Raw genomic sequence first — 25,876 nt, forward strand, 5'->3', positions numbered from 1 at the left:
TGTGGGTTTAACATTGCAAATTACAACATGATGACTCATCATGTTGTAATTTGCAATGTTAAACCCAAAATCAATCCTCCAGTTCAAGGCAACACAGAAAGGGGGGAACTTTTTTCTTATTTCCACACAACTCCTTTATGCTATATTAATGACATAGTTAAATATTGAAAATGGGTGGATTTCCCCTTAATGTATCAGAGTGCAATACACCTCCCAACCATTAGTCTCGCATGGTTGAAAGTATCGGAGAAAATGGCCGGCGATCGGATTAAAATGCTTTTTATTGAACAATACGGGAGATACGTGTACTTATCGCGGTCCGGGTCGCCTTAACACCCGTGGCTCAGGGGTAAGCACTTTATATTTGAAATCTGAACGTTTATGTACATGTGAGATTTGGCAATGTAAAAAAAAATCGAACACCGCTATAAACCAGGGGGACTCGGCACCATGACGCTTGTATACAAGCGTCATGTGAACCATGGCTACCCTGTATGTTACCAACCAAGTGCCTCTTCAGGCTATCTGAGTGAAACAGTACCAAATTCTAAGATAGTTTTAATGATTTCTGTGTTAAAATAAAGGTCGCGCAAGTATGTTCTATCGATAATTTTACAATCACGCTGTTGAGCCGAGAGTGTGCGTTTTTCCTCCTAAAGCAGCCTACAGTCCGGGGGAAACGTAGCTCTGGTTCAGAGCGTTAGTGAGTTCCCTCTAACGCTCTGGAAGACCCCTCGCTCTGCGCATGTACAAGGAATTCCACTGTCCTGCCAGCGTTCAACTATAGTGAAAATAAACAAAACCATTTCGCTAATCACCGAAGCAAAGGCTGTTTTGTGTTGTTGAAAGTCTATTCTCGGAATGCGCAAGCCTCTCAGCACCCCACCTACTCTGTAAAATACACTTTTTGGGCAGAAAATAAAATATGTCAGCGAGACGGACATTATTTGTATTTACTCCACAGTGCCTCTACCGATCTGGGGGATTTGAACTTACCATTAACCAAAATGTAGAGGGCACTGTGGAGTAAATACGAATAATTTCAGTTTCGCTGACATATTTTATTTTCTGCCCAAAAAGTGTATTTTACAGAGTAGGTGGGGTGCTGAGAGGCTTGCGCATTCCGAGAATAGACTTTCAACAACACAAAACAGCCTTTGCTTCGGTGATTAGCAAAATGGTTTTGTTTATTTTCACTATAGTTGAACGCTGGCAGGACAGTGGAATTCCTTGTACATGCGCAGAGCGAGGGGTCTTCCAGAGCGTTAGAGGGAACTCACTAACGCTCTGAACCAGAGCTAGGGGAAACGCATGGACCCGCTCGCCAAGATGTCACGTTAGAACTTGGGAGTAAATTGAACGCAGTTTGTTGATTCAAATATCAATTCAGAAGCGTGTTTTGTTTGCAAGCACATATGATAAATATAACATATAGCCTATAAAATGTACACAGAGGGACCCCTCGGCTCTAGCCCCATTTGGAACCTCTCCTTCCTCCGCTGTTTGGCTCCGAGATGAGGTTCCACATTCTCGGGTGCTAGAAGGTGACGACACCGTCGAAAATTGGCCACTATGCATGATTCTTACCTTTTTCCGCATATCGTATCCAAAAAGTAAAAGGTCAGCCCCATGCTCTCAGATGTTTTACATTTTAGCGGCCAAGACATTTTAAGCGACAGGTTGAAACAAGCGTTGAAATCGCTTATTTAGTAAGCCTGTTCCATGTTTTCTTAAGGGAGCAGTACAGCGCATGCGGACGGGGGTTGACTGGCCACAGGCTGACTAAAAAGTGATTTAAAAGCTTGTTTCAACCCGTCGGTAAAATGTTCTTGGTCGCTAAAATGTAAAACATCTGAGAGCAGGAGAGCTAACCTTGTTTTGGATACAATGTGCGGAAAAAGGGTAGAAATCATGCATAGTGGCTAATTTTCGCCGGTGTCCTCACCTTCCGACACCCGAGAATGTGGAACCTCATCCCAGAGCTATAGGCATACTGCGGAGGGAGATGTTCCGATTGGGGCTAGGACCCCTCCAGTGTTACGTGGCGGTGTGTTAATTTAAGTTCTGCAATAACGCTATGCGACGGGAGCATGATTTACTCTAACGTGAAAATGTGCTACTCACAGAAACATGTCTCCATATTTACAGTCCAAAAAGTGGATTACATTTTACACAGAGGGTGCTTTTTCTGAGCTGTGTTCCGTCAGCAACGATAACGGAGCAACGATAAGACTTCCGGTGGACGATCTCTTCAGAATAAGAGTACCCTCTAGAGCAAAAAGAAGCCATTGAAAAACGGTTAATTTGCACATTAAAACTATAAATTAAGCATTTAAACGACATATTATGTTTCTATACAACACATTATGTTTCTGTGTAACAAAAAGGGATTTAAAACATTAATAATTTATTTAAATGGATAAATGCTGTTCAAAGGAGTGCATATCCTATACAAATTGGACACTGGACAGGAGACGGCTCAGCGAGGCAACACTTTGGACATACGCACACGTTCAGGGAGACCTCCTCTACAACACCACACTCTCCGCTAAGCCGTACGGGGCTCAAACAAAAAATGGCGGGCCGTCCAGTAAGGTCAGAGGTCAGAAAAGTGCCACTTTTAGACAATAGTGGGCGCTGCACAGGAGACGGCTCCGCGAGGCAACCCTTTGAACATACGCACGCTTTCAGAGAGACCTCCTCTACAACACCACACTCTCCGCTAAGCCGTACGGGGCTCAAACAAAAAGTGGCGGGCCGTCCAGTGAGGTCAGAGGTCAGAAAAGTGCCAAAAAGTGCCGCTTTCAGACAATAGTGGGCGCTGCACAGGAGACGGCTCCGCTAGGCAACACTTTGAACATACGCATACGTTCAGGGAGACCTCCTCTACAATACCACACTCTCCGCTAAGCCAGACGGGGCTCAAACAAAAAGTGGCGGGCCGTCCAGCGAGGTCAGAGGTCAGAAAAGTTAGTATTGGTAATGGTATGGCTTCACACATATTGTGATTTGGTCTTTCATTGCAAATTCACATTCAAATTCATTACAATTCACATAGAAATAAATGTACCCTTGTGGTTTTGCCACTTCCAATGCATTTGCTGGTTGGAAGATGTTTATAATTGTGGTAATGCAAAAACAGTAGGCGCGCAGGAAATGCTTACAACTTTCGATGCACATTTTTTACAGTCTGTATGTTCTGCCTGTAGATAAATACACTGTAGATTTAGTTGACTAAAATCTTATGTTATTTAGATGACTAAAACTAGACTAAAACAAACATTTCAGATGACTAGAATCTGACTAAAACTAAATGAAATTTGCTGTCAGAATTAACACTGTGTCACAGTGACAACATGCCATGCTGTTAGACCCTGTCTTGTTGGTTGAACCAGGGACCTTCCGGTTTCTGCTTGACATTCTGAGCTCTTGGTCAATATTGTGCCTATTGCAATTATATTTTTAAGAGGAACATTCTGAAACGTAGTATTTTGCCGCAGATACTCCAACCCAGATGTAACCTATACAAAATGTATATTGCATTTTGTTTCAGAAGTGGCATAAGTTCTAAGGTTTAACCCTTTTATAACACTCACAACAATGTAGCTATTCTATGCTGCTACAAACTATTAGGTAATATAGCCAGAATGCATCAGTGGTCAATTGTAAGTCACAACAGATTGTTGTAATTGTAAATAAGTAATGTAATGAAACTAATGTAATGTAATGTAATGTAATGTAATGCAAGTAAGTAATGTAATGTCTGAAAACAACACTTTTCTAACCTCACTGGACGGCCCGCCACTTTTTATTTCACACCTCTCCGGCTTAGCGGAGAGCGTGGTGTTGTAGAGGAAGTCTCCCTGAACGTGTGCGTATGTCCAAAGTGTTGCCTCGCAGAGCCGTCTCCTGTGCAGCGCCCACTATTGTCTGAAAGTGGCACTTTTCTGACCTCTGACCTCACTGGACGGCCCGACACTTTTTATATTACACCGTCCGGCTTAGCGGAGAGCGTGGTGTTGTAGAGGAGGTCTCCTTGAACGCGTGCATATGTTCAAAGTGCTGCCTCGCTGAGCCGTCTCCTGTGCAGCGCCCACTATTGTCTGAAAGTGGCACTTTTCTGACCTCTGACCTCACTGGACGGCCCGCCACTTTTTGTTTGAGCCCCGTCCGGCTTAGCGGAGAGTGTGGTGTTGTAGAGGAGGTCTCCCTGAACGCGTGCATATGTCCAATGTGCTGCCTCGCTGACCGGTCTCCTGTCCAGTGTCCACTATTGTCTGAAAGTGGCACTTTTCTGACCTCTGGCCGCACTGGGCGGCCCACCATTTTTTTTCCTATCAAGTTCAGGGGCGCTCAGTTATGGAACAGCACATATACTACAAATCTACCAATATGTCTTTGATCTTTTTTTTATACTGTGTCCATGTTGTATGTATGTCGTTAAATAATATACGTTTTAAATTTATTTTTCTGATTACATTCTTATTTGTATTGTATTTTATTTTTTAAATAGGTGAGATCAACTTAATAAACCCTATACGTTTTTTTTTTATTTATCTTACTTGCACTGCATCTACTATTATTATTTGTAGCATATTTTGTTGTTGCTTTTATCATTGTTCTTTTGCTCCTGCAAATAAACAATATTGTATCATAATAATTTTCAAAAAGAAAATACATATATCTAACACACACAAATGAACACAATATCCAAGACAGGATCAGAAACTGTGCACATTTAATGGGGCTCAATAGCCAGTTTAAATCTGGAACAACCTCACTTAGAAGTGCTATAGTAGGCATACATTGGTTCTCAAAGTGGGGTCCAGGGACCCCCAGGGGTCTTTGGGATGGTTCCAGGGGGTCCCCAGCAAAAGTAGTTAACCACTTTATCCATTTATAAGTTCGCTATTTTAAATATAGCAGATCTACAAGCTCACAGCGCGTCACTTCGTGCCGTGCTGCGAGCTTGTAGATCTGCTATTTTTTAACATTTTTGAAAAATCTTGAAATTCTTTTGAACTTTTTCATTTCCAACACAAATCTTCTCTTCTGGGGGTCCCTGGCACAAGATATTTTCAAATATAATACAATACAATAATATAATACAATTATATGTCAATTTGGGGGTCCTTGACATGAAAAGGTTTGAGAACCACTGCTCTAGTGTAAGCCATTTAAAAATACATACATCATAAATGTATTTTTTCATTAAATGTGTGTCTTTCTTTTTAAAAACTGGCAATTAGAAGTGTTCTAGTATGCGCCATTTAAAAGACATACATCATAAATGTATTTTTAAAATAGATTTGTGTCTTTTAAAAAACATTACAAATTCGTGATCTTATTTTGAAGGCAACCGGAAACCTTATTGTTGCTAGCTCAAAAACCGGATGTCCTATCGTTGCTGACGGAACGGAGCTCGGTTTCTGAGAGTCTTCCCACCGCGGAGAGTATATACTTTCAACGATCGAAGACCGTCTTTGTTTCAGTGAGCGAACTTATATCGTTTAATGTATCGTGCACCCGTTCAAATGAGGAACACACACGTAAAGTCGCATAGCGTTAAGGAGAACTCCTAAAGCTTTGGACCAGAGCTAACTCTGGGAGTGTCATGTGTCACCAAATGGACCCGTAATTTGGTTCCATCCATGGGCTTTCAAAAACAATCCAAAACGTCTCTTTAAAAAGCCATCCGCTCATCATGGAAACATAATCCGTTTATGGTTGCAAGGGCTTGTCTTCTGGTTCCCCGGACTGAATAGTAGGGGGTCCGCCCTCGTTCATTCCCATTCATTGTAGTGCAGATGTTTGTTTTTTCTTTCTTCTTTTTTTAAACCCTGGACTTGTTACCTCCCACCTCTAGCCCTCATTCCGGTATGTAACAGGATAGGTGGGCTGCGGGCACCGCGCGCGCGCACGCGCACACACACACACACACACACACACACACACACACACACACACACACACACACACACACACACACACACACACACACACACACACACACACACACACACACACACACACACACCACCTTCTCATTCACAGAGCGTTTCTTTCTCTTTGTATGCGTCAATATCACCATAAGGTACATTTGGGACTTAACTTTTTTTTTTTTTTTTTAACTGTGATTTTCCATTTAACTTTTTACTCATTGTATTAAGTGGATGTTGTACAGTTAGAAATGCATGTTGGTCAAGCTCCCACACTTTTTATGAATTAACTGTAATATATGTCAACAGTAAAATATGTCCACCCTGTCAGGAAAAATCCAAAGGGTGGACAATGACAGGATGGAACTTTTGGGTCAGTTTTAGGATTTAATTGGCACATGCTGGACCTTCTGTTAGCAACTTAGCTCAGTTAGCAAGGTGACTCTATACTTTTTAACAGATATATTTCAAATTTCAGAAAAGTTTTTATATTCATTGATATTTCAGTATGACAGAGTGGACATGCTAAGCTTGACAACATACAACTACACACATAAACTATGAAAAATACAATATATATAAGTGTAAATATTTACTGGCAACTTGCCACAGCTTCAGCCTCCATTGAAGTAAGACAGGAAGAAGACAACAAGGGAACTTAAACTTAAGTAAGTTTCTTAAAGGGCCAGTTTACCCCCAAATGACAGGATGGACAGCAATGTCAGGGACACACAAAAAATGTTCAATATGATTATAAAAACAGACTATATCATATGATTTAAGATCAAAATGACTTGTTTTATCAAATAAGGTGTTGTGGACAATCAAACTATGTAAAAAGAAAAAGAAAAATCAAAAAAATGAACCACTTATTAGACACACTGTAGTTAGCAGAGTGGTGTGTGGGACATGCCAAAACCATATACATCCAATATTACAGATCTGTATAAAATGAAGGAAACACATTTCCAGAGACTCATCATTGTACTGATAAGTGTGTAAATGTTTGGCCATTCATAATAAGACCTCAGAGTTTGATTATTTTGTTACATTTTCATGATATTTGAGTGATTGTGGTGAGGACACCCAAATGTACCTTATGGTGATATTGACTCTGCTATGTAAAGTTGAAAAACACTTTTGTGAACACAAATCCTAATTCAGGTACTCAGTCTTCCTGGTGCCCACTCGTCCAGGTGCCCACATGTCCCTAGTGCCCACTCATCCTAGTGCCCAGTTATCCCGGTGCCCAGTGCACACCTCTCCAGGTGCCCAGTTATCTCCACCCCTAAGTGCCCACTCGTTGCCCACATGTCTTTATAGTGCCCATTCATCCAAGGTGCCCAGTTATCCCGGTGGCCACCTCTTCAGGTGCCCACTCTTCCTAGTGCCCAGTCATCCCAAAAATATGGTGCCTAGATGTCCCTCGTGCCCACCTATCCTGTATACTTCTCAGCAATTACCACGTGGTATGGAACCACACTGAATGTTAGTAAAGTGCCTCATCTAGTGTCCAGCAAAGGTACTACACATTGTTTCTTCATTAGGTTTAACTGTTAAACATTTGGACATGTCCTCTGTTTCAACAAATAAAATTATACATTCTAGAGATGCGTATTGTTATTGTGGGATACGACCGGCTGACAGAATGTTGTTTGCAGATGCATATTGGTCTAGAGCGGATACGGAACGTTAAACAACGCAGTTTGAATGGTCAACTCTGCACTTCCCGTTTCAAATGGAACTTGCTCCAAAAACACAACTTGGTTTTCAGTCATACTCTGCCATTTGGGCAGCAGTGGCTCAGGAGGTAGAGCGGCCACTTGAGAAGTAGAAGGTTCCCGGTTCAATCCCGTCTCCCCCTGAGTTAGTGTTGAATTGTCCTTGAGCAAGACACTGAGCCCAAAACTGCCCCTGATAATCAGGTTGGTGCCTTGCATAGTTTCCTCCACCAGGTTAAACATTTTTTACTGCTCCTTGATGTCCATTGCCCTGCTCATGCTTCATACAAGCAGTGCTCATATGTTTCCAGTCTGTAAAACCACCACGTCTAAATGTGTCCTCCCCCTTGTCCGGCGCAAAATGCCGACAAATCTTGTAGTATCTCAGTATCTCGACTAACGTTGTTCTCGAAAATTGACCTTACCAGTGGGATTAAAAGCTCCTGACATGTCCGTTGATCATTGAAGTTGAGTTGAGCTGCCCGTCCGTCTATAGACAAATCCGCAGAGCGCTGCGATGTCAGACTCCTGCTACGGTGTACATTCTGACACCGCAGTTATGATTGCTCCAGGGGAGCGCTCTGTGGATTCGTCTATAGCAGACAGGTCTGTTGGAGCAGCCGCACCGCTGGTGTCGGAATCTGAGGAGCAAGACGACGCCAACCTGGTGGTCTTGTTGGTGCTGTTCGTTCCCAGCACAGCAGTGACACTTGTAGCGTCAGAAAGTCCTATACTTTTTAGCCACTACATGGATGCCTGTGGCGCTCTGTAAGAAACTGAATTCCAAACCGTACTGTTGAGTTTAACAAAGGGGATAATTTATTCTCCGTCACTGTCAGCATACAAAGCATAAATGTAACTTAAATGCAAGGAAATATACGCCAAACAGTCCTCTCAAACATGGCTCTCAAGAGCACAGTATAAAACTGTGTGCCTCTGCCACAAGCAACACCTGCGCTTGATTACAGAACGTGTTAAATACCATGACAACCCTTGGCCTTGGCCTTGACCGCGGCCCCCAGACGCAGTGACGTCATCAAAAAAGTAAAACAACAGAAAACGTAAATGTGGCTCTAACACACCAGCCCCTAATTGCTACTGGTGGAGAAAACAGAGCAATTAAAAAACAAAAATTCACAAAGAGCCATAAACCAAAACACAAAAAAACTTTCTTGAGCTCTGCCATCGTCCTTTGTTCCTCCTTCTTTGCCTTTTAGCTGCTGCCTTCTTGGCGGCAGGCTTCTTGGCCTTCTTTGGCTTTTTAGCCATGTCGGTTATTTTGTGCTCTTCTGCGTTGAGTGGCTCTTGCACCACCCTGTTCAGCTCGGGCTTCTTCCCCATAGCCGATTCTTCCTTCTGGCCTTTTTTCCCAGAGGAAGAGAGCACTTCACCAGCTGGTGGGTCATTTGTATCGCCTTGATCTTTGACCTCACTGACAGCCACTGTCCTCCGTTTCTTCTTCTTTTTCGTGATAGTTGAGTCTACTGATGGTTCATTGTACTGGCTACTGACTGTGCAATTAACAGTAACTGTGGGGCAACCACTCCCACTATGCAGGTCCTTACCCTGTAAAGGACCATTGATTATCCACCCCAGTAGGGTTCTGACAGCATAGGGTCCCTCCCCATGGCTGTTAACCACCTCCCTCGGTTCCATTAACTTGGAGGTATTGGTACCGATTAACAGGTCCACATTAGCTGCTATTTGAGGAATCTGGATACCTTGGAGGTAAGGCCACTTATCCAGCTCCTCTTCACTGATCAGGTTGTCAGTAGACACAGGCATTTCCTTTTGGGTGAATACGTCAGGAAGTTCAAAGAATAGCCTGCCAGTAAAAGCAGATACTTGCAGGCCATTAACCATGTAGCTAGGTACCGTCTCACTATGACCCACGGTGTGCAAATTGATTTTTGTTCTTTTGCCTTCCATGTTCAATTTGTTCGCCAGCTGTTCCGAACAGAAAGTACCTGTGCTTCCTGGATCCAGAAAAGCATACGTCTTAACAATTTTGCTGACCTTTGAGCATTTCACTTGTAGAGGCAAGATGGGAAGTATGCCGATGTTGCCAGCCCCTGTATGGCCACAAGTGGATGTTGTAATGCAACAATCTGATATTATTGTTGGCACTTCGGTATCTTCAAGGCTGCTATCCACCTCCCTTCTCTCCATATGTAGCACACTGGGGTGTGTTTTGTTGCAGTGTGAGCAAGTAATGCGCCTGTCGCAATACCTGCTCATGTGCCCTGTACACAGGCAACCGAAACACAGGCCTTTTTCTCTTAAAAAGTCCACCTTTTCCTGATGGGCCTTCTTCCCCAGTTGTGGGCATTGGTCCAATACATGCCCACCTGTGCAATACAGACAGTTGCTAGGAAACTTACTCTGTGGCTCTGTTTTAGATTCGTCAGTAACTGCCACATGAGTTGCAAAACTGTTTTTGTACTGTGACTTTATTTGAGGTTGGGTTTTGGGTTTAGTTTCTCCTTTAACCAGAGGTGTGTCTTGGATGTCACCAAAGACCGGATCGGAAGTAATTTTGACCTGTAGTTCAATAAACTTGACAATGTCTCTGAAACAAGCTCTTCGTCTTTGCTTGTCAATAATGTCATATGCTTTGCCTCTCCACTGCTCCCTGAGTTTGTATGGGAGTTTCTGTATGAGAGCTTTCATGTTAGCCGGCACGTTTAGCTCCTCCAAATACTGTAGCTCCCCCATGGCATTAGAACATTGACGCAAGTACAGTGCGTAGGCTTTAAGACCTTTCGCATCCTCTGCCTTGACATTTGGCCAAGCCATGATTTTGTCCATGTAAGCTGACGTTACTTTTATTGGATCTCCAAAGTGCTCCTCGAGTAGGTCTTTGGCCAGAACGTAACCTCTCGCAGGGGGCATATGAAGGCAACTGCGTACCAGGTCCCTTGACTGTCCCTTAGTAAACTGCTCAAGGTAATACAAACAGTCACCCTGGTCACTGGTTTTAGCCTCCACACAATGCTCAAAGGCCTTTATGAATGAACAAAACTTTAAGGGATCCCCATCAAACTCTGGAATTTGCCTGCGTGGTAGGAAGTGAGAGGCTTGAGCTTGCACAAGGAGTGCCATCATTTCATTTTGTTTTTGAAAGAGATCTCCTGATGGTTGGTTGTAGTTTGGAGATGATGATAGAGTTGCATGGGGTGATTTTTGCCTTGTTTTCCTTTCCACAGGCCCCCAAGTAGATGTGCGAAACAGTGGTTTATTTTGTCGAGGGTTGAAACGATCCTTATCTTTGTGATGCTCGGATGTGACAGACATTAGTGGTGGCTGAAGCTGTTGTGAGGACTGCTGTAGGCCAAGAGTAGGCACTGTTTTAGGTTTAGCACCCTTCCTAAAGTAGGACTCCATGCCATCAGATTTCCTGCCAGTAACGCCTCCCGGAAGACTGTTATTTTAGCATCGGAGGCTGCTATTTGAGCGTTTAGCTCCAGCTGCTCCTTTTTCCTCCTCAGAGCCTCAGTCTCTTCCTCCTGTGTTCTCCTCAGAGCCTCAGTTTGTTCCTCCACTGCATGCACCTCCTTTAGCGCAGCAGCACGAGCCACTAGTGCGGCCCTTTCCGCCTCCGCTTTTATGCGTGCAGATGAGGTGGATGATCTTTGGCTCGACCTTGAAGCGGTGGATTTATGGTGTTTTGAATAAACTTTGGACGTAACATTTGAAATGCTGTCATGGGGCTCAATAGTAACCTCATCAACATTTCCACCATCATTGGTGGCAACAAAACACTCATTTGCATTTTTACCTTTGCCGGCGGCAACAAAATCCTCATTGTCAACCTCACCATTGTCATCATCATCATCATCAAAATCACCAGGGGAACCTTGTACCTTGCATGTAAACCTGCCTTCATTCACCGCCTCGATAAACGCATCAAAATTCAACATTTTTGCATTATACCATGTTTGGTGTTTCTTTGCTTCAGCCTCAGGCAGCAAACCCATTAAAGTACCTTGAACCTTTTTGGCTTCACCATATAACCCCATAAATGATGTGCGAAATGTACCATTTGCCTCATTTGCATGTTGCTCCTTAAACAAGGCAATGATGTCTTCCTTAATTTTCAAAAGTTTATTCAGTTTAGCCTTTCGCTCCTTCTCCAAACCATCAATTTTCTCCAACAATGCTTTAGGTGTCATTTTTACCATGCGTTTTCCCAAAGCCCCATCCCCACCAACGTCAAGTTCCACCTCTTCATGAGCGCAAGTTTGCGCCTCCTCTTTCTCCATAATAAATAAATAAAGTCAATGCTCCGTGCTCCACCCGCAATACAGTCTAGTCTAGTCCAAACAATACGCCTTAACGCGCAAAAGTATTTTTAAGGCGCTTGTTACCAATGCATTGGATTTGTTCATGTTAGTGTGCACACATGTTTACAATGGCCATTGTTTTATTGTCTTATCGGCGCTGCGCCACTAATCGTAGGCTACCACTAACCAAAACACTGACGTCCGTCAGCGTACGAGAAGGTGGTGTAGGTCGGAGATGGTGCGCACCCGACGTGTGGTCCGGTCCAGTCGCGCTCACCGCTGGGCCGGCTGTTGCTGGCGTGCGGTGTCGTCTGTCGGATGTCCCCGGTTCGCTCCTGTAGCTCCGGGTGGCGATCCCTCACAGTACGGCACCTCACAGCTGACCGCCCGCTGATGGCCCGCTGTCCGCTGATCGTCCGCCGTGGGTCCCCGTCTCCGCCGTGGCTCCGTAGCCGGTCGCCTCCGTACACACAAACACACACATTTATACCTAAATGTAGCGTCAGAAAGTCCTATACTTTTTAGCCACTACATGGATGCCTGTGGTCAGGTATTAAGTTCAGACGTGCGCTCTGTAAGAAACTGAATTCCAAACCGTACTGTTGAGTTTAACAAAGGGGATAATTTATTCTCCGTCACTGTCAGCATACAAAGCATAAATGTAACTTAAATGCAAGGAAATATACGCCAAACAGTCCTCTCAAACATGGCTCTCAAGAGCACAGTATAAAACTGTGTGCCTCTGCCACAAGCAACACCTGCGCTTGATTACAGAACGTGTTAAATACCATGACAACCCTTGGCCTTGGCCTTGACCACGCCCCGCAGACGCAGTGACGTCATCAAAAAAGTAAAACAACAGAAACGTAAATATGGCTCTAACAACACTAGTAGTGTGTGCTGCAGGGCCTGGCGTCGCGGTGGTTATTCCAGGCACGGTAGTGATGCTGGCTGCGGTGGTCGATGCTGGCGTCGTGGTGCTGTTTGATCAAAGCACCGCGGTGATGCTGGCGGCACTGGTTGTCCTGGCACTGTCTGTTCCTGGCACGTCATTGCTGGCGGCGGTCGGCGAAGCGTAGCATGGTGCTCTGGACGAATCTCTACTTTGTTGGTGGTGACGTAAAATAGTGAAAGCCTGTAAGGTGCATGTGTGCAAAAAACGGAAGAAACGGCAGAAACTTTTCTATACTGCTGAGTACGACCCAATTAAGCATGTCTATTGTCGTGATCTTCCATGCATGCAAACAGGTATAGAGGTGAAAAGGGGGACAAGATCGAAAACAAACATTTAGGGGGTGGGAACACCACAGCGTTAAGCTATACAGTTGCCCAGTATTCTTTCAGATTTGCACTCTTGAGTTATACATGTTAAAAGAAAATGATGTTTCCCAGATGCCTCTCTGTCTTCACAAGGAATATGTGTCACTAAAGCCAGACATCCATGCTGGCATATTTTTATAAGGACAATAACAAATAATAGACCCGATAAATGAACACTTCACTAGACTTCAGCGGACTTTGTTTTTCTGGCCATGATCTTACCCTGCCGCCTAATTATTAAGAATGCATTAGAATAAACTTGAGGCAAAACTTGCATTTAATTGATGATCTAGGATCAGGATCAGGTCACTACACTAAATGTAACTTTTAAAACGACTCAACATTATCTACAACACTCCCACAGTATGGACACGTTTGGAGGCATTGTTGGGGGGAGGTGATCTACTGCATCCATCTATTTTCAAGTAGAAATGTCAGGGCACTTATTATTTTGGTCAGTGTTTCAGCATTGGGCAAGAGCTCAAAATAGGAGGACAACTTCCCGCCCAATAGCTGCCACTGCTAGTGTTGTAGCTGCCAGTCTGAACGCAGCATCAATGTAGACTCCTCCCGCCACAACAGCAGTAGGAGGACACTGTCAGTGCGTAACAGTCAGTCAGACAGTGAGCAGTTAGTTACACAGGATGGAGCAAACATCACTCTACATTCTAATCTGTGAGTAGAAACACAGTAAAATGTATTATTACGTTAGGGTTAGAATAGGTCTAATTGAGATGAAGATTAAGAAGATAATAAGCATGGCAGTTGATCAATGGATGATGCATGGGGAATGATTTCAATCAAAGTTGGGTCTAAAAAATATAGCTTGTTAAGGCAGGTTGTATCTTTGTTTGTAAAATAAACATTTGACTCCTTGGGTCATGTGATCCAGAGTGGTGTCCTCTACACAGATATCTCAGATCACTTTTTTGGCACAAAACACTGGCACACGAAAAAGTCTAAAATCTGCTGCAGGTCACGATGAAATCAGTACATGATGAAAGAGATTAGCTCTTTCATTGTAACACTACTAACATACATCTGTGCTAAGTCCATGGAACATGGCATTGTTCCCACCGGTATGAAAGTTGCTAAAATAATTCCTCTTTTTTAAATCTGGGGATCATGTTTGCTTTACAAACTATCGCCCAATATCAATTTTGTCCTGTTTTTTGTCCTGTCTTGGAGAAATTTGTCTACAAACGCATGTATCTACATTTGGAAAATCAACATTTGGAACACATTTCTAAATGGTTACAGAGCTATGTATGCGATAGGGAACAATTTGTATCAGTAAATGGTACAGTAGGTGGGGCAACATTATAGTCCCCAGTGATAATTTTGGGTCCTTTGCTATTTCTTATTTATATTAATGATTTATATTAATGATTTACCTGCTGTTTGTTCAAAGTTACTTCCAATTGCTGATGACACCAATTCGGTCACACCGACTTTCATTCTCTCATATCTGAGGCCAACAAAGGCATGAAACACATTTCCAAATGGTTCCAAGCAAATAAGTTATTCGTAAATGTGGAAAAAGTCCAACTTTATTGTATTTGCTGATGAAAACTAATATAAAATATTGCAAAGATGTTAGTAAAATTATTATTAATGATATTAAGATATCACAAGTTGCCTCTGTTAAATTCTTAGGAGTTTTAGTAGACGAGAAACTCAGTTGGAAAGAACACATCAATCTCTTTTGTAACAAAGTGTCTAGATCGCTTGGTGTCATCAGGACAATTTGTGGCCTGGTCAATCAGAACTGTCTGCTTACATTATATTACAGCTTGATTTATCCACATTTAACATGGGCCAGCACATATGATTCCTACCTCCATAGTACTAATCTAAAAGATTGGTCAGAACTGTTGCTTTCTCAAAACGACTTGACCACTCTGCTCCACTTTAATAATTACTTATTACTTTATTAATTACTTATTACTAAAACAATCTCAAATACACAAGTACAACACTAGACCCCCCCCCCTGTTTCTGTATTGTTTTTAAAATGTGTGCTAAATAAATCAAATCAAAACGTTTTACACTAATGTGTTTAAAGTAACATGAACATGAACATTAAATGAACAGTCCCAACCTAAATATAGCTTAGTTTACTTTAATTTATATTATTACTACTTTATTCAATCTATTATGCCTTTTACATGTCTTAAAATGTATTGATATGCCTTATGGAAACCATTTGTTGTGTTGCTGTTGTTATCTATTCTAAATAGTTTGTAAATGTTTCCATACTACCATTATTCAGTTTAATGCTCGAACCTCACTGAGACAAATTCATTATGTGCAAACATAACAAAACGTCTTCTGATTCTACCCACCCCCGCCCCCCCCCTCCCCCTCCCCCTCCCTCTCTAGTGATATATTCCGTGGTGATTGGTTCAACAGAAGTTCAAAACAGTGGTGATGCTATGAGAGGTAAGTCTGTTGGTCTTATACTGACGGTGTTCAAATTATCCACAATTATCAACAGAATCATAACTCTAACAATAAATATATTTTAGACTTTTAACATACAGCACATGATTCAACTATCAGAAAATCAACTTTCTTCTCTGTCTCTGCCCCCAGTGTCTCTCAGACTCAGTCCTGACAGATCTCAGTTCTTTAAACATGAGTCTGTCTTTCTGAGCTGTGAGGACAGACAATCTAACTCTACTGTCTGGAGACTGAAGAGGACAGATATCGCAAATGTCCCATCAGAGTGTGGTGAATATGACTGGGGGAAGATGAACACCACAGGATGTATTTACAGTCCCTTGCTCCCCTTATCAGGAAGTGGAGTTTACTGGTGTGAGTCTTCAGAGGGAAAGAGTAATACTGTTAATATCACGGTGACTGGTACGTTCAGCAAATCAATAACTTGTTTGATTTTGTTTTTGTTTTATTTGATGTCTTATAGTTGTTTCTTAAAGATCATTAAAATTGTATGTAACGTCATCATGTTGAGGTTGTTCAGGTGTTATTCTGCTGTTATCATTGTTCAGATGGAGCTGTGATCCTGGAGAGACCTGTACTTCCTGTGATGGAAGGAAGTAATGTCACCCTGCGCTGTAGGACCAAGACATCCTCTGACCTCCCAGCTGATTTCTATAAAGATGGATCTCTCTTCAGGACTGAGTCTACAGGACAGATGACCATCCTCAATGTGCACAAGTCTGATGAAGGATTCTACAAGTGTCACATCTCCGACCATGGAGAGTCACTAGAGAGCTGGATGGATGTGAGAGGTGAGATAGTTGTGTAATAGTATGTATCACATATCCAACCTTTGACCTGCTTATGAGGAGTGATAAAAGGACTGAGAGGTTGTGCTGATTGGTCAGCTGCCTTACTTCAGTATTTCAATACTTAATACTTCTACTCCACTACATCTCTGAGGCAAATACTGTACCCTTTACTCCAAAACAATTCTAGTTAAAAGTTACTTTGTAGATTTAGATTAATATTAATATTACAAAACATACAATTAAGCATTTAGCAGATGCTCTTGTCCGGTGCGCCTTAAAATAAACAAGGTAATTAATCAATCGCCGCGCCTCCTTCCGCGTTCGCAATAACTATAACTATAACATTTTTTAGCATGTTAGATTCATCAAAAACACCCGTCCTTGGTTCTGGTGACTCACCCTGCCCTCCTAATATGCGAGGGGGCCGTGTTTTTTCGATAACTTTTTTCATTTATTTTTAATATATTTTTTTGAAAATTAAAAAAATTAAATACAATAAAAAAATAATAATAATAAACTGAAAAAAGTAATCGAAAAAACACGGCCCCCTCGCGTATTAGGAGGGCAGGGTGAGTCACCAGAACCAAGGACGGGTGTTTTGCTGACCTGGCCTGGAATCGTACCTGGGGCAACCAGAGCCTCCCTAGGCGGGCTCACTAACCACTCAGCTATGGCCGCCCCTGAGAGAGAGAGAGAGAGAGAGAGAGAGAGAGAGAGAGAGAGAGAGAGAGAGAGAGAGAGAGAGAGAGAGAGAGAGAGAGAGAGAGAGAGAGAGAGAGAGAGAGAGAGAGAGAGAGAGAGAGAGAGAGAGAGAGAGAGAGAGAGAGAGAGAGAGAGAGAGAGAGAGAGAGAGAGAGAGAGAGAGAGAGAGAGAGAGAGAGAGAGATGGAAACGGAATAGATTGAAGATAGAAACGGAATAGATTGAAGAGACAGAGAGAGAGACATGGAAACGGAATAGATTGAAGAGAAAGACATGGAAACGGAATAGATTGAAGAGAGAGCCATGGAAACGGAATAGATTGAGTCATGTTTTTTGCAATTCAACTTAAATGAGTGTGCATCAAGTGAGGCTTGAACCAGCAACCTTGCGGTTGTGAGGCACTTTTAGGTAGCTGCAACACTACATATAGTGCTATAGCTTTGTCCAGGCTGATGTTGTCTGTTGAGGATGACAAACGCTTGCCTTCTGTCATGACCCAAGCCCCTGTTTCACTAACACTAAGATCACTCGTTCACAAACCATTTACCAATGAAGAAATTGTACATCTCCTCAGAAGCAAAACTAGTGAAAGTAGCCGATCTACAAGCTCACAAACCATTAAAAGTTGTCAGATTGTACATCGGCTATTTTCACAATGAAGTATGTTATACATTGAAAAAACGTACTCTCATTGCTATCTGAAAAGTTGTGAGATTGTAGATCAGCTGTATGTAAAAAACACTCAATTAAGTATTTCATGTTATCTTTAACAATTGCAGATGTATTCATTGATAGTCATGTTGTGTGAAATGCAACTTAGATGAAGTCTGCACCAAGTGAGGCTTGAACTTGTGACCTTCAGGTTGTAGGGCACACATTTAAGCGAGAAGCCACCAACAGACAAGAACCTTTGAAAGGAGATCACACAGATGATACAGTTTCACGCAAATAGCTGAAAAATCCTGGGTTTAAGTGTTTTTCAAACTGCTCAAGATTGCGGACAATCTAAGGGCGGTGCTTACTGGTCAACGTGATAGATGTGTTCCTCATTAGTCAAGGCACATGTGTAAGCAGGTCTAATGGCTGTCGGCCAAACGAGGCATGACTTTTGCCTGTTTAAAGTTTGCATTTTCAAAAAATTGCTATAGCGCCCCCGTTTGACCAATTGGAGTAAGATTGGTTTCAGTGATATTTGGAATGGCCCTTTACATTTCTGCAAAGTTTCAAAGAATGGTAAGTCTGCATGTATGTGTTAGGGGCAGATGAATAATTGTCATAAAACTGCAATATTCATTGGCTCATTAAAGCTTCATTTTTTCACTTATGGAAAATATTTTGCAAACGTTTTTTGGCATAGGTCCAAAGTTCACGTGTAAAAAGTTTTGTGCAGATTACTCAAAAATCCCAGGAGGAGATAGGTTTTAACTGTTTTTCATATCATTCAAAATGGTGGGAGATCTAAAGGTCAGAGGTCAAAAGTCAGAGTGTGAAAGTTGTTCAGCATGAGGAGACGCATGTGTGCATCGAAGTTTCATGGCTGTAGGTGAAACAGGGCATGAGTTGTACCTGTTCAAAGTTGGCATTTTTCAATTGAGTGCTATAGCGCCACCTTTTGACGAAAGATTGTAAGAATTATTTCTTGATCGTTTTTCATGACCATCTATCATATGGCCGAGTTTCATAAAAAGCGACTGCACGGTTCAGCCAGAACTGCCAAAAGTGGCAGAAGAAACGGAATAATCTGAATAACAAAACGGGTCCATGCTGGAAGCCTGGCCCCGTAAATATTGAATCAAGCAACTTAAAAACTGTCAGGGGGGCTCACAAAAGCCTGAGTAGACGATAAAGTGACCCAAAGTTTTTTTGAAAGTGAAATATCCCTTTAAGATGAATATGTTCTTATTCAGATTCTCCAGCCTACAAAGACAACGACCAGCCAGACCCTCCTCCCTCTTCCTCTCTGCCTCCATATTTCTACTCTCTGATAGGGGCTGGAGTCTCCATCTTTCTACTGATTCTCGGTCAGTGTTTCTGGAGGAAATGCAGAGGTATGTCAGTGATGTTCACACAGACAGTCATTTGGAGAAAACAATGATTTGTACTGGCAGCTAACCTGATCATTTTTCTATTTCCATTGATTGCTCAACCAATGGCTGCAGGCTGTAGGACAGACAGACAGAGTGAAGATATGACGTATGTTAATGTGACTAAGAAGCAGGAACATAAACTCAGAGGGAGGAGAGGTACTTTTTGGGAAAGGTCTTAGAAAAAACTATCTTTCATCAACTGGATGTGTTCCTACAGAACAATAAGGTTCATAACAAATTCCAATCTGGCTTCAGGAAAGGTCATAGCACAGAAACAGCACTTGTAAAAGTAATTAATGATCTTAGGGTGTCCGCTGACAACAAAAATATATCTGTTCTTCTACTCCTTGACTTAACCGCTGCTTTTGACACGATTGATCACAAAATTCTACTACAACGCATGGAGTACTGGATTGGTTTGTCAGGCACAGCCTTGTCTTGGTTTTACTCTTACCTAACAGGCAGAAGCTATTTTGTCAGCCTAGCTAATTTTGACTCAGACAAACATGACATCTGTTCTGGTATTCCACAGGGCTCAATTCTGGGTCCCTTATTGTTCTCCCTGTATATACTACCACTGGGAGAACTCATCGCCGATCACGGAGTGAACTTCCATTTCTATGCTGATGATACCCAGCTGTATCTTTCGGTAGCTCCAGACGACCCCTGCGCTCTAGACCCATTGTTGACCTGTCTGTCCAGTATAAAATGCTGGATGAGTGAGAACTTTCTTAAGCTAAATGAGGATAAAACAGAAATTCTCATAATTGGCTCCAGTGAGCAGAGAGAATCAATAATAAGTAGACTTGGTAACCTGGCTGTAGAAAGTAACACCACAGTAAAGAACCTGGGGGTTATTATCGATTCTGAATTGAATTTTAATGCACACATTAATCATGTCACCAAGATTGCTTTCTTTCATCTTAGAAATATTGCGCGAATTAGAGACTATCTGTCGTTAGACGACGCAAAAACGCTGATCCACGCTTTTGTTTTCTCTCGGCTTGATTACTGCAATGCACTCTACTCTGGCCTGCCTAAGAAAACAACTGACAGATTACAACTTGTTCAAAATGCGGCAGCCAGAATTTTAACTAAAACTAGAATGAGAGAACATATCACTCCAGTTCTAGCTTCACTACACTGGCTCCCGGTTGTTTTTAGGATTGATTTTAAAATTCTTTTAATAGTTTATAAAGCTCTAAATGGTCTGGCACCTTCCTACCTCTATGACTGCCTAGAGAGACATGTTCCAAACCGGACCCTCAGGTCTTCAAGTGCTGACCTACTCGAGATGCAGGCAGCCTCTGTCGATAGCTTTAAAGCACAGCTCAAGACCTATTTCTTCACTCTTGCTTTTAGCTGACTCTTTGGTTGATTTTTAAGTCCTCACTGTATTGCCTATTTTAATGTCTTATGCTTTTGCTTTTATTTTATTTTATTTTTTGTTTGCTTTATTGTTAAATTGGTTGTAACTGTAACTGTATTCTTGCTCTGTAAAGCACTTTGCGCTGCATTTCATGTCATGAAAGGTGCTATACAAATAAAGTTTATTATTATTATTATTATTTTATATTATATTACATCTACATTATAAGTACTGAATAACTCTACATAAAACATTTTGAGTGAGCAATGTAAATGCACAACTATTTATTACTTTTTTTTTCTTTTTACAGATCCATGTTGTGTCAGGTAAATACAGTATTGATCTCTGTCTATTCATCAACAGGACAGCAGTAGAGCATCTTGTTCTCTACTTAATTTCTGTTAAACATATTTTAATTACAGAACCGTTCAGTCTCAGGGAACCAATCAGGGCTCGGCTGCAGACCAGAGGACCAATCAAAGTGAGGCTGATGATGTGTACTGCCCACTGCAGCATGGTCAGTCTTTGAACCAATTATGGTCGTTAGGAACACTTTTTTTTCTTTCTTTTGTTAGGGTAGCCAATTATTTTAATACCCCTTTTTATCCCCAATTTAGTCGTTATGCCAATTAATTCACCCTCCCCACCCGGCTTCCATCCCCCGATCACGGGCCAATTGTGTGTGTAGTAGACGCTCGGCCAAGCCGGAAACACCACAGTGATTTGATACACTTCTGAGATCTGGTTCTATTTTTTATCTAAATTATAATGTTTAACAAATAAAATAAAGCATCGAAAAGGGATATCTCACTTTCAAAAATTGTTTGGGTAATTTTATCGTCTACTCAGGCTTTTGGGAGCACCCCGGACAGTGCTTGATTCAGTATTTAGATATTTGACATTCATTTTATCAGACACGCCCCCTTCCTATACAAACCCATTGTAACTTCAAACACCGTTTTAACCATGTTAGATTCATCGGAAACACCTGTCCTTGGTTCTGGTGACTGGCATTGTCCTTCTAATACGTGAGGAGACCATGTTTTTTCGATTACTTTTTTCATTTATTTTTTATATTTTTTGGGGGGAAATGAAACTAAATTAATACAATAACAAAATGAAATAAAATAAATGAAAAAAGTAATAAAAAAAACATGGCCCCCTCACGTATTAGGAGGGCACGGTGAATCACCAGAACAAAGGACGGGTGTTTTTGATGAATCTAACATAAAATTGAGTTATAATGGGTTTGTATAGGAATGGGGCGTGTCTCAATGTCCTTTTTGAATCATGTTTGAAATAATAACAGAAATACGAAACACTGTTTATTTGTTTACCTTTAGGCGACCAAAGCATGTATGGAGTAATCCAGCACTCAGATGACTATGAAAATGGTACAGGTACTTTTTAAAGATCAAATCCAGTGATTTTAATCTCAGTTAGTTTGGTTTTTAGTTTTGGTTTCATAACTTCTTTGCATTTGACCCATCAGTGTCCAGTCCCAGGGCGCGCTCAGGGAGCAATTAAGAGTTCAGTGTCTCTCTCAGGGAAATCTCAACACGAAGCCAGGAGGAGCAGGGAATCGAACCGAGGACCTTCCGAGAGTTCAGCACACTACTGCCTGTCACACATGCCACTGTGTGAGGAGTAGATGTGATACTGACACGCACGCACGCTCACACATACGTACGCACGCACACACACACACACACACACACATGCACTTACGCACGCACACACAGTCACACACACAGACACACACACACACACACACACACACACACACACACACACACACACACACACACACACACACACACACACACACACACACACACCCCTATTCAGTGCCTTGCTCAAGGACTCCTCAGCAGGATGGTCGTAGATTGAGACCTTATGATTATGTATGATTATAATTAATTTACTATACTTTTATTTATAGCATTATGTTTTTTAGGTTGGCAATGCAGGGAGTGAAAGTCAGGGCTTCATGTAATTGTAAATACTTGTGTATTACCCTGTGTTTACCTTGCTTACTGTAAATTGCTCTGGATTAAGAGCGTCTGTTAAATGCTTCAATTGTAAATTGTAATAATGTTGTGTTGACTTTGATAATAATGTGTGAAATATCAATAAAGTTTTCATTTAATGGGTTTTGGCATGTGCATCAAATAGTAGAGGCAATCTTGAAACTTTAGATTTTTCCTTATTTTCAATCCAATTTCACATCTGTACTTGCGTAAACATTCCTCATGAATCATTATAAACTATGTACATTTTTTGTCCATACAAATAATTTGTATTGTAGATAATTTTTGATGTAAATCATTTTATAATAAATATTTTTGAATTTATTCGAATGCTTCCTGCTTCTGTCTGTGAATTATATTCATTGCAGGTAATTAGTCATTTGTAATTACAAGGATAATTAGATAATTACAAGGATAATTAGATTTGTCTATCCATCAATCTATCAGATATGTTTTTAGTGGAAGATTGAATAAGTGGGACAGGATGTAATTGACAGGACGCTTCCAACACCAAAACCACCACAGCACATTAAAATACCAACTCAACACAAAAACCCCACATTGAATGTATAGTTTTTTTAAATGACTTGTTTCATGATTTAAAAACAAATCCAAGAAACTTTACATTTTTATCATACAATTTAAAATGTTTGGGGTAGAACAAGTACATTTATTCAACCATTCAATCAATACATTTTATTTTATTTTATTCATTACAAGTTGTCTCAAGACACTTTATGTGTAAAGCAGGTCATTGTCTTACAGAGACCTTAACCCGACATTCCCCCAGGAGCAAGCACTTATCAAGTATTGGCAGTCTAAGGCTATACAGCCTTTCTACTACCTAAAATTATAGCATTGAAGGACCCTTGTAGATTGTTAGTAAAAAGACACACACACGCACGCACGCACGCACGCACGCACGCACGCACGCACGCACGCACGCACACACACACACACACACACACACACACACACACACACACACACACACACACACACACACACACACACACACACACACACACACACACAGTGTTTCTTATAGCAAACCCATCCGCACCCAACCTTTCTGATCAAACAAGTTTGACGTTTCTCTGTGCAAGTGGCTATTTTTGTATAGGTATTGAAACATCTACCACAGCAGCAAACAGTTCTATGGAAACAGCCTATCAACTCTGAGCTCAGTGATCTATGTAGCTGTTGCATCCTGTATAGATGCTCAGAGCAATGGTTAGAGACAGTTGCATGAGTGCTCTAATGTATGTATGGTCCCAATCAGAATCAAGTATTCAACAATGGTGTGTAATAAAGCTATAGGATTCTTCAACATAATCTTACATTTTTGTGTTGTATGATTTTTATTGTTTTAAAGGGACACTTCACCCAAAAAAAACTTTGTTTCAGTGGATTAGTCACCCCATGGAGACTTGAATTCATGGATATTTTTTTAGTTTTTTGTTACATTCCTAAGACAATAATTTGATGACCGGCAGCGGTTCCGGTAGGAGACACACCGACTCGTTGTGTCTCCTACCGGAACCGCTGCCTACCGGTCCGCTGGTCATCAAATTATTGTCTTAGGAATGAGACAAAAACTAAAAAATATCCATAAATTCAAAGTTTTTTTGGGTGAAGTGTCCCTTTAATAGATGGAGATCTTTCAGTTGAGTGAAGAAGGACAGCCTGAGGAAGAGTGGACGGTTACAGTAATTCTCATAGCAAACATACCCCCCCCCCCCCATCCGCACCCCCCCTATTTTTTTAATAGGTATTGAAATATCTACGTATATTAACCACAGCAGCAAACAGTTTCTTTGAAAACAAAGCCTATCAACAATGAACTCAGTTGTCTATGTAGCTGTTACATCCTGTACAGATGCTCTGTGGTTTTAAGGTGTAAAAAAACAAAACAAACTCAATTTCTGTCCTCTGCTGCAGTCCTCATGAACACTCACCATGTGTTATATTGCTTCATGTTTGTAAGTATGTATACAGTATATAACATAATTCTTCTTCTGACGCTGTTGTGGAATGTGTGCATGCAATGATTTTTGTCCATACAAATAATTTGTAATGTAAATAAGTTGTAATGTAAACAATTTATAATAAATATTTTTTCATTGATTCGAATGTGTCCTGCTTCTGTCTATGAATTATATTCATTGCAGGTAATTAGTCATTTGTAATTACAGGGATAATTAGATAAATACAAGGATAATTAGAATTGTCTATCCTGACAGGACACTTCCAACATCAAAACCACCACCAGCACATTATAATACCAACTCAACACAAAAACCCCACATTGAATATATATATTTTTAAATTACTTTGTTTCATGATTTAAAAACAAATCGAAGAAACATTACATTTTTATCATACAATTTAAAATGTTTGGGGTAGAACAAGTACATGTATTCAACCATTCAATCAATACATTTTATTCATATAGTGACAAATTACAAGTTGCCTCAAAGACACTTTATGTGTAAAGCAGGTCAAGACCATTCTCTTACAGAGACCTTGACCCAACATTCCCCCAGGAGCAAGCGCTTGTCAAGTCTTGGCAGTCTAAGCCTATATAGCAACATAACTGAATGTTATCCCAGGCCAGCCCTAACATTCTTGCCTCTCTACTACCTAAAAGTATAGCTTGAAGTTTACTTAGGTGTAGGTGTAGGTGTAGTCTGCTGAGCGGCAAACCGTCGGACTTGTAACCATTAGAGAATGTATATATGGTCCCAATGAGAATCAAGTATTCAACAATGGTGTTAAATAAAGCTATAGCATTTTTCTAATCTAATGTTACATTTTGTGTTATATGATTTTTATTGTTTTAATAGATGGAGAGCTTTCAGTTGAGTGAAGAAGGACAGCCTGAGGAAGAGTGCACGGTTACAGTTAGCAAACCCATCCACACCCCCACCTTTCGGAACAAAACATTTTCTCTGTGCAAGTGGCTATTTTTTTTATATTGAAACATCTACGTACACTATATTAACCACAGCAGCAAACAGTTCTATGGAAACAAAACCTATCAACAATGAGCTCAGTGGTCTATGTAGCTGTTACATCCTGTATAGATGCTCTGTGGTTTTAAGGTGTAAAAAAACCACAAAACAAACTAAATTTCTGTCCTCTGCTGCAGTCCTCATGAACACTCACCAT

At 41.2% G+C, this 25,876-nt stretch overlaps 2 protein-coding genes across 2 annotated transcripts in view; both read left to right on the plus strand.

Annotated features, from left to right (window-relative positions):
- Window positions 1-13,907: 13,907 nt before the first annotated feature.
- Window positions 13,908-25,876, plus strand: part of LOC311041217 (putative high affinity immunoglobulin gamma Fc receptor IB) — a gene marked incomplete at its 5' end in the record, with an annotated part of 80,987 nt that continues 69,018 nt past the window's right edge. The window contains one exon of the mRNA XM_084086126.1: window positions 13,908-13,938. Within this exon, the coding sequence (XP_083942252.1) occupies window positions 13,908-13,938 (31 nt within the window). The remainder of the gene's footprint in view (window positions 13,939-25,876) is intronic.
- Window positions 15,658-22,344, plus strand: LOC311041218 (contactin-2-like). Its single transcript, XM_084086127.1, has 8 exons — window positions 15,658-15,705; window positions 15,859-16,128; window positions 16,275-16,517; window positions 19,127-19,267; window positions 20,986-21,001; window positions 21,098-21,192; window positions 22,019-22,069; window positions 22,168-22,344. The coding sequence occupies exons 1-8, from the start codon at window positions 15,699-15,701 to the stop codon at window positions 22,200-22,202; spliced, it is 858 nt and encodes a 285-aa protein (XP_083942253.1). The 5' UTR covers window positions 15,658-15,698; the 3' UTR covers window positions 22,203-22,344.

This window comes from Gymnoscopelus microlampas (assembly GCF_963454915.1).
Source record: "Gymnoscopelus microlampas genome assembly, contig: SCAFFOLD_73, whole genome shotgun sequence".
Taxonomy (NCBI): Eukaryota; Metazoa; Chordata; class Actinopteri; order Myctophiformes; family Myctophidae; genus Gymnoscopelus; species Gymnoscopelus microlampas.

Excerpts from the sequence above, each read along its gene's own strand:
- LOC311041218 (XM_084086127.1), top strand. Across the intron at positions 21,193-22,018 it reads GTACTGCCCACTGCAGCATG|GCGACCAAAGCATGTATGGA; the intron begins GTCAGTCTTTGA and ends GTTTACCTTTAG. Across the intron at positions 22,070-22,167 it reads CTCAGATGACTATGAAAATG|TGTCCAGTCCCAGGGCGCGC; the intron begins GTACAGGTACTT and ends TTGACCCATCAG.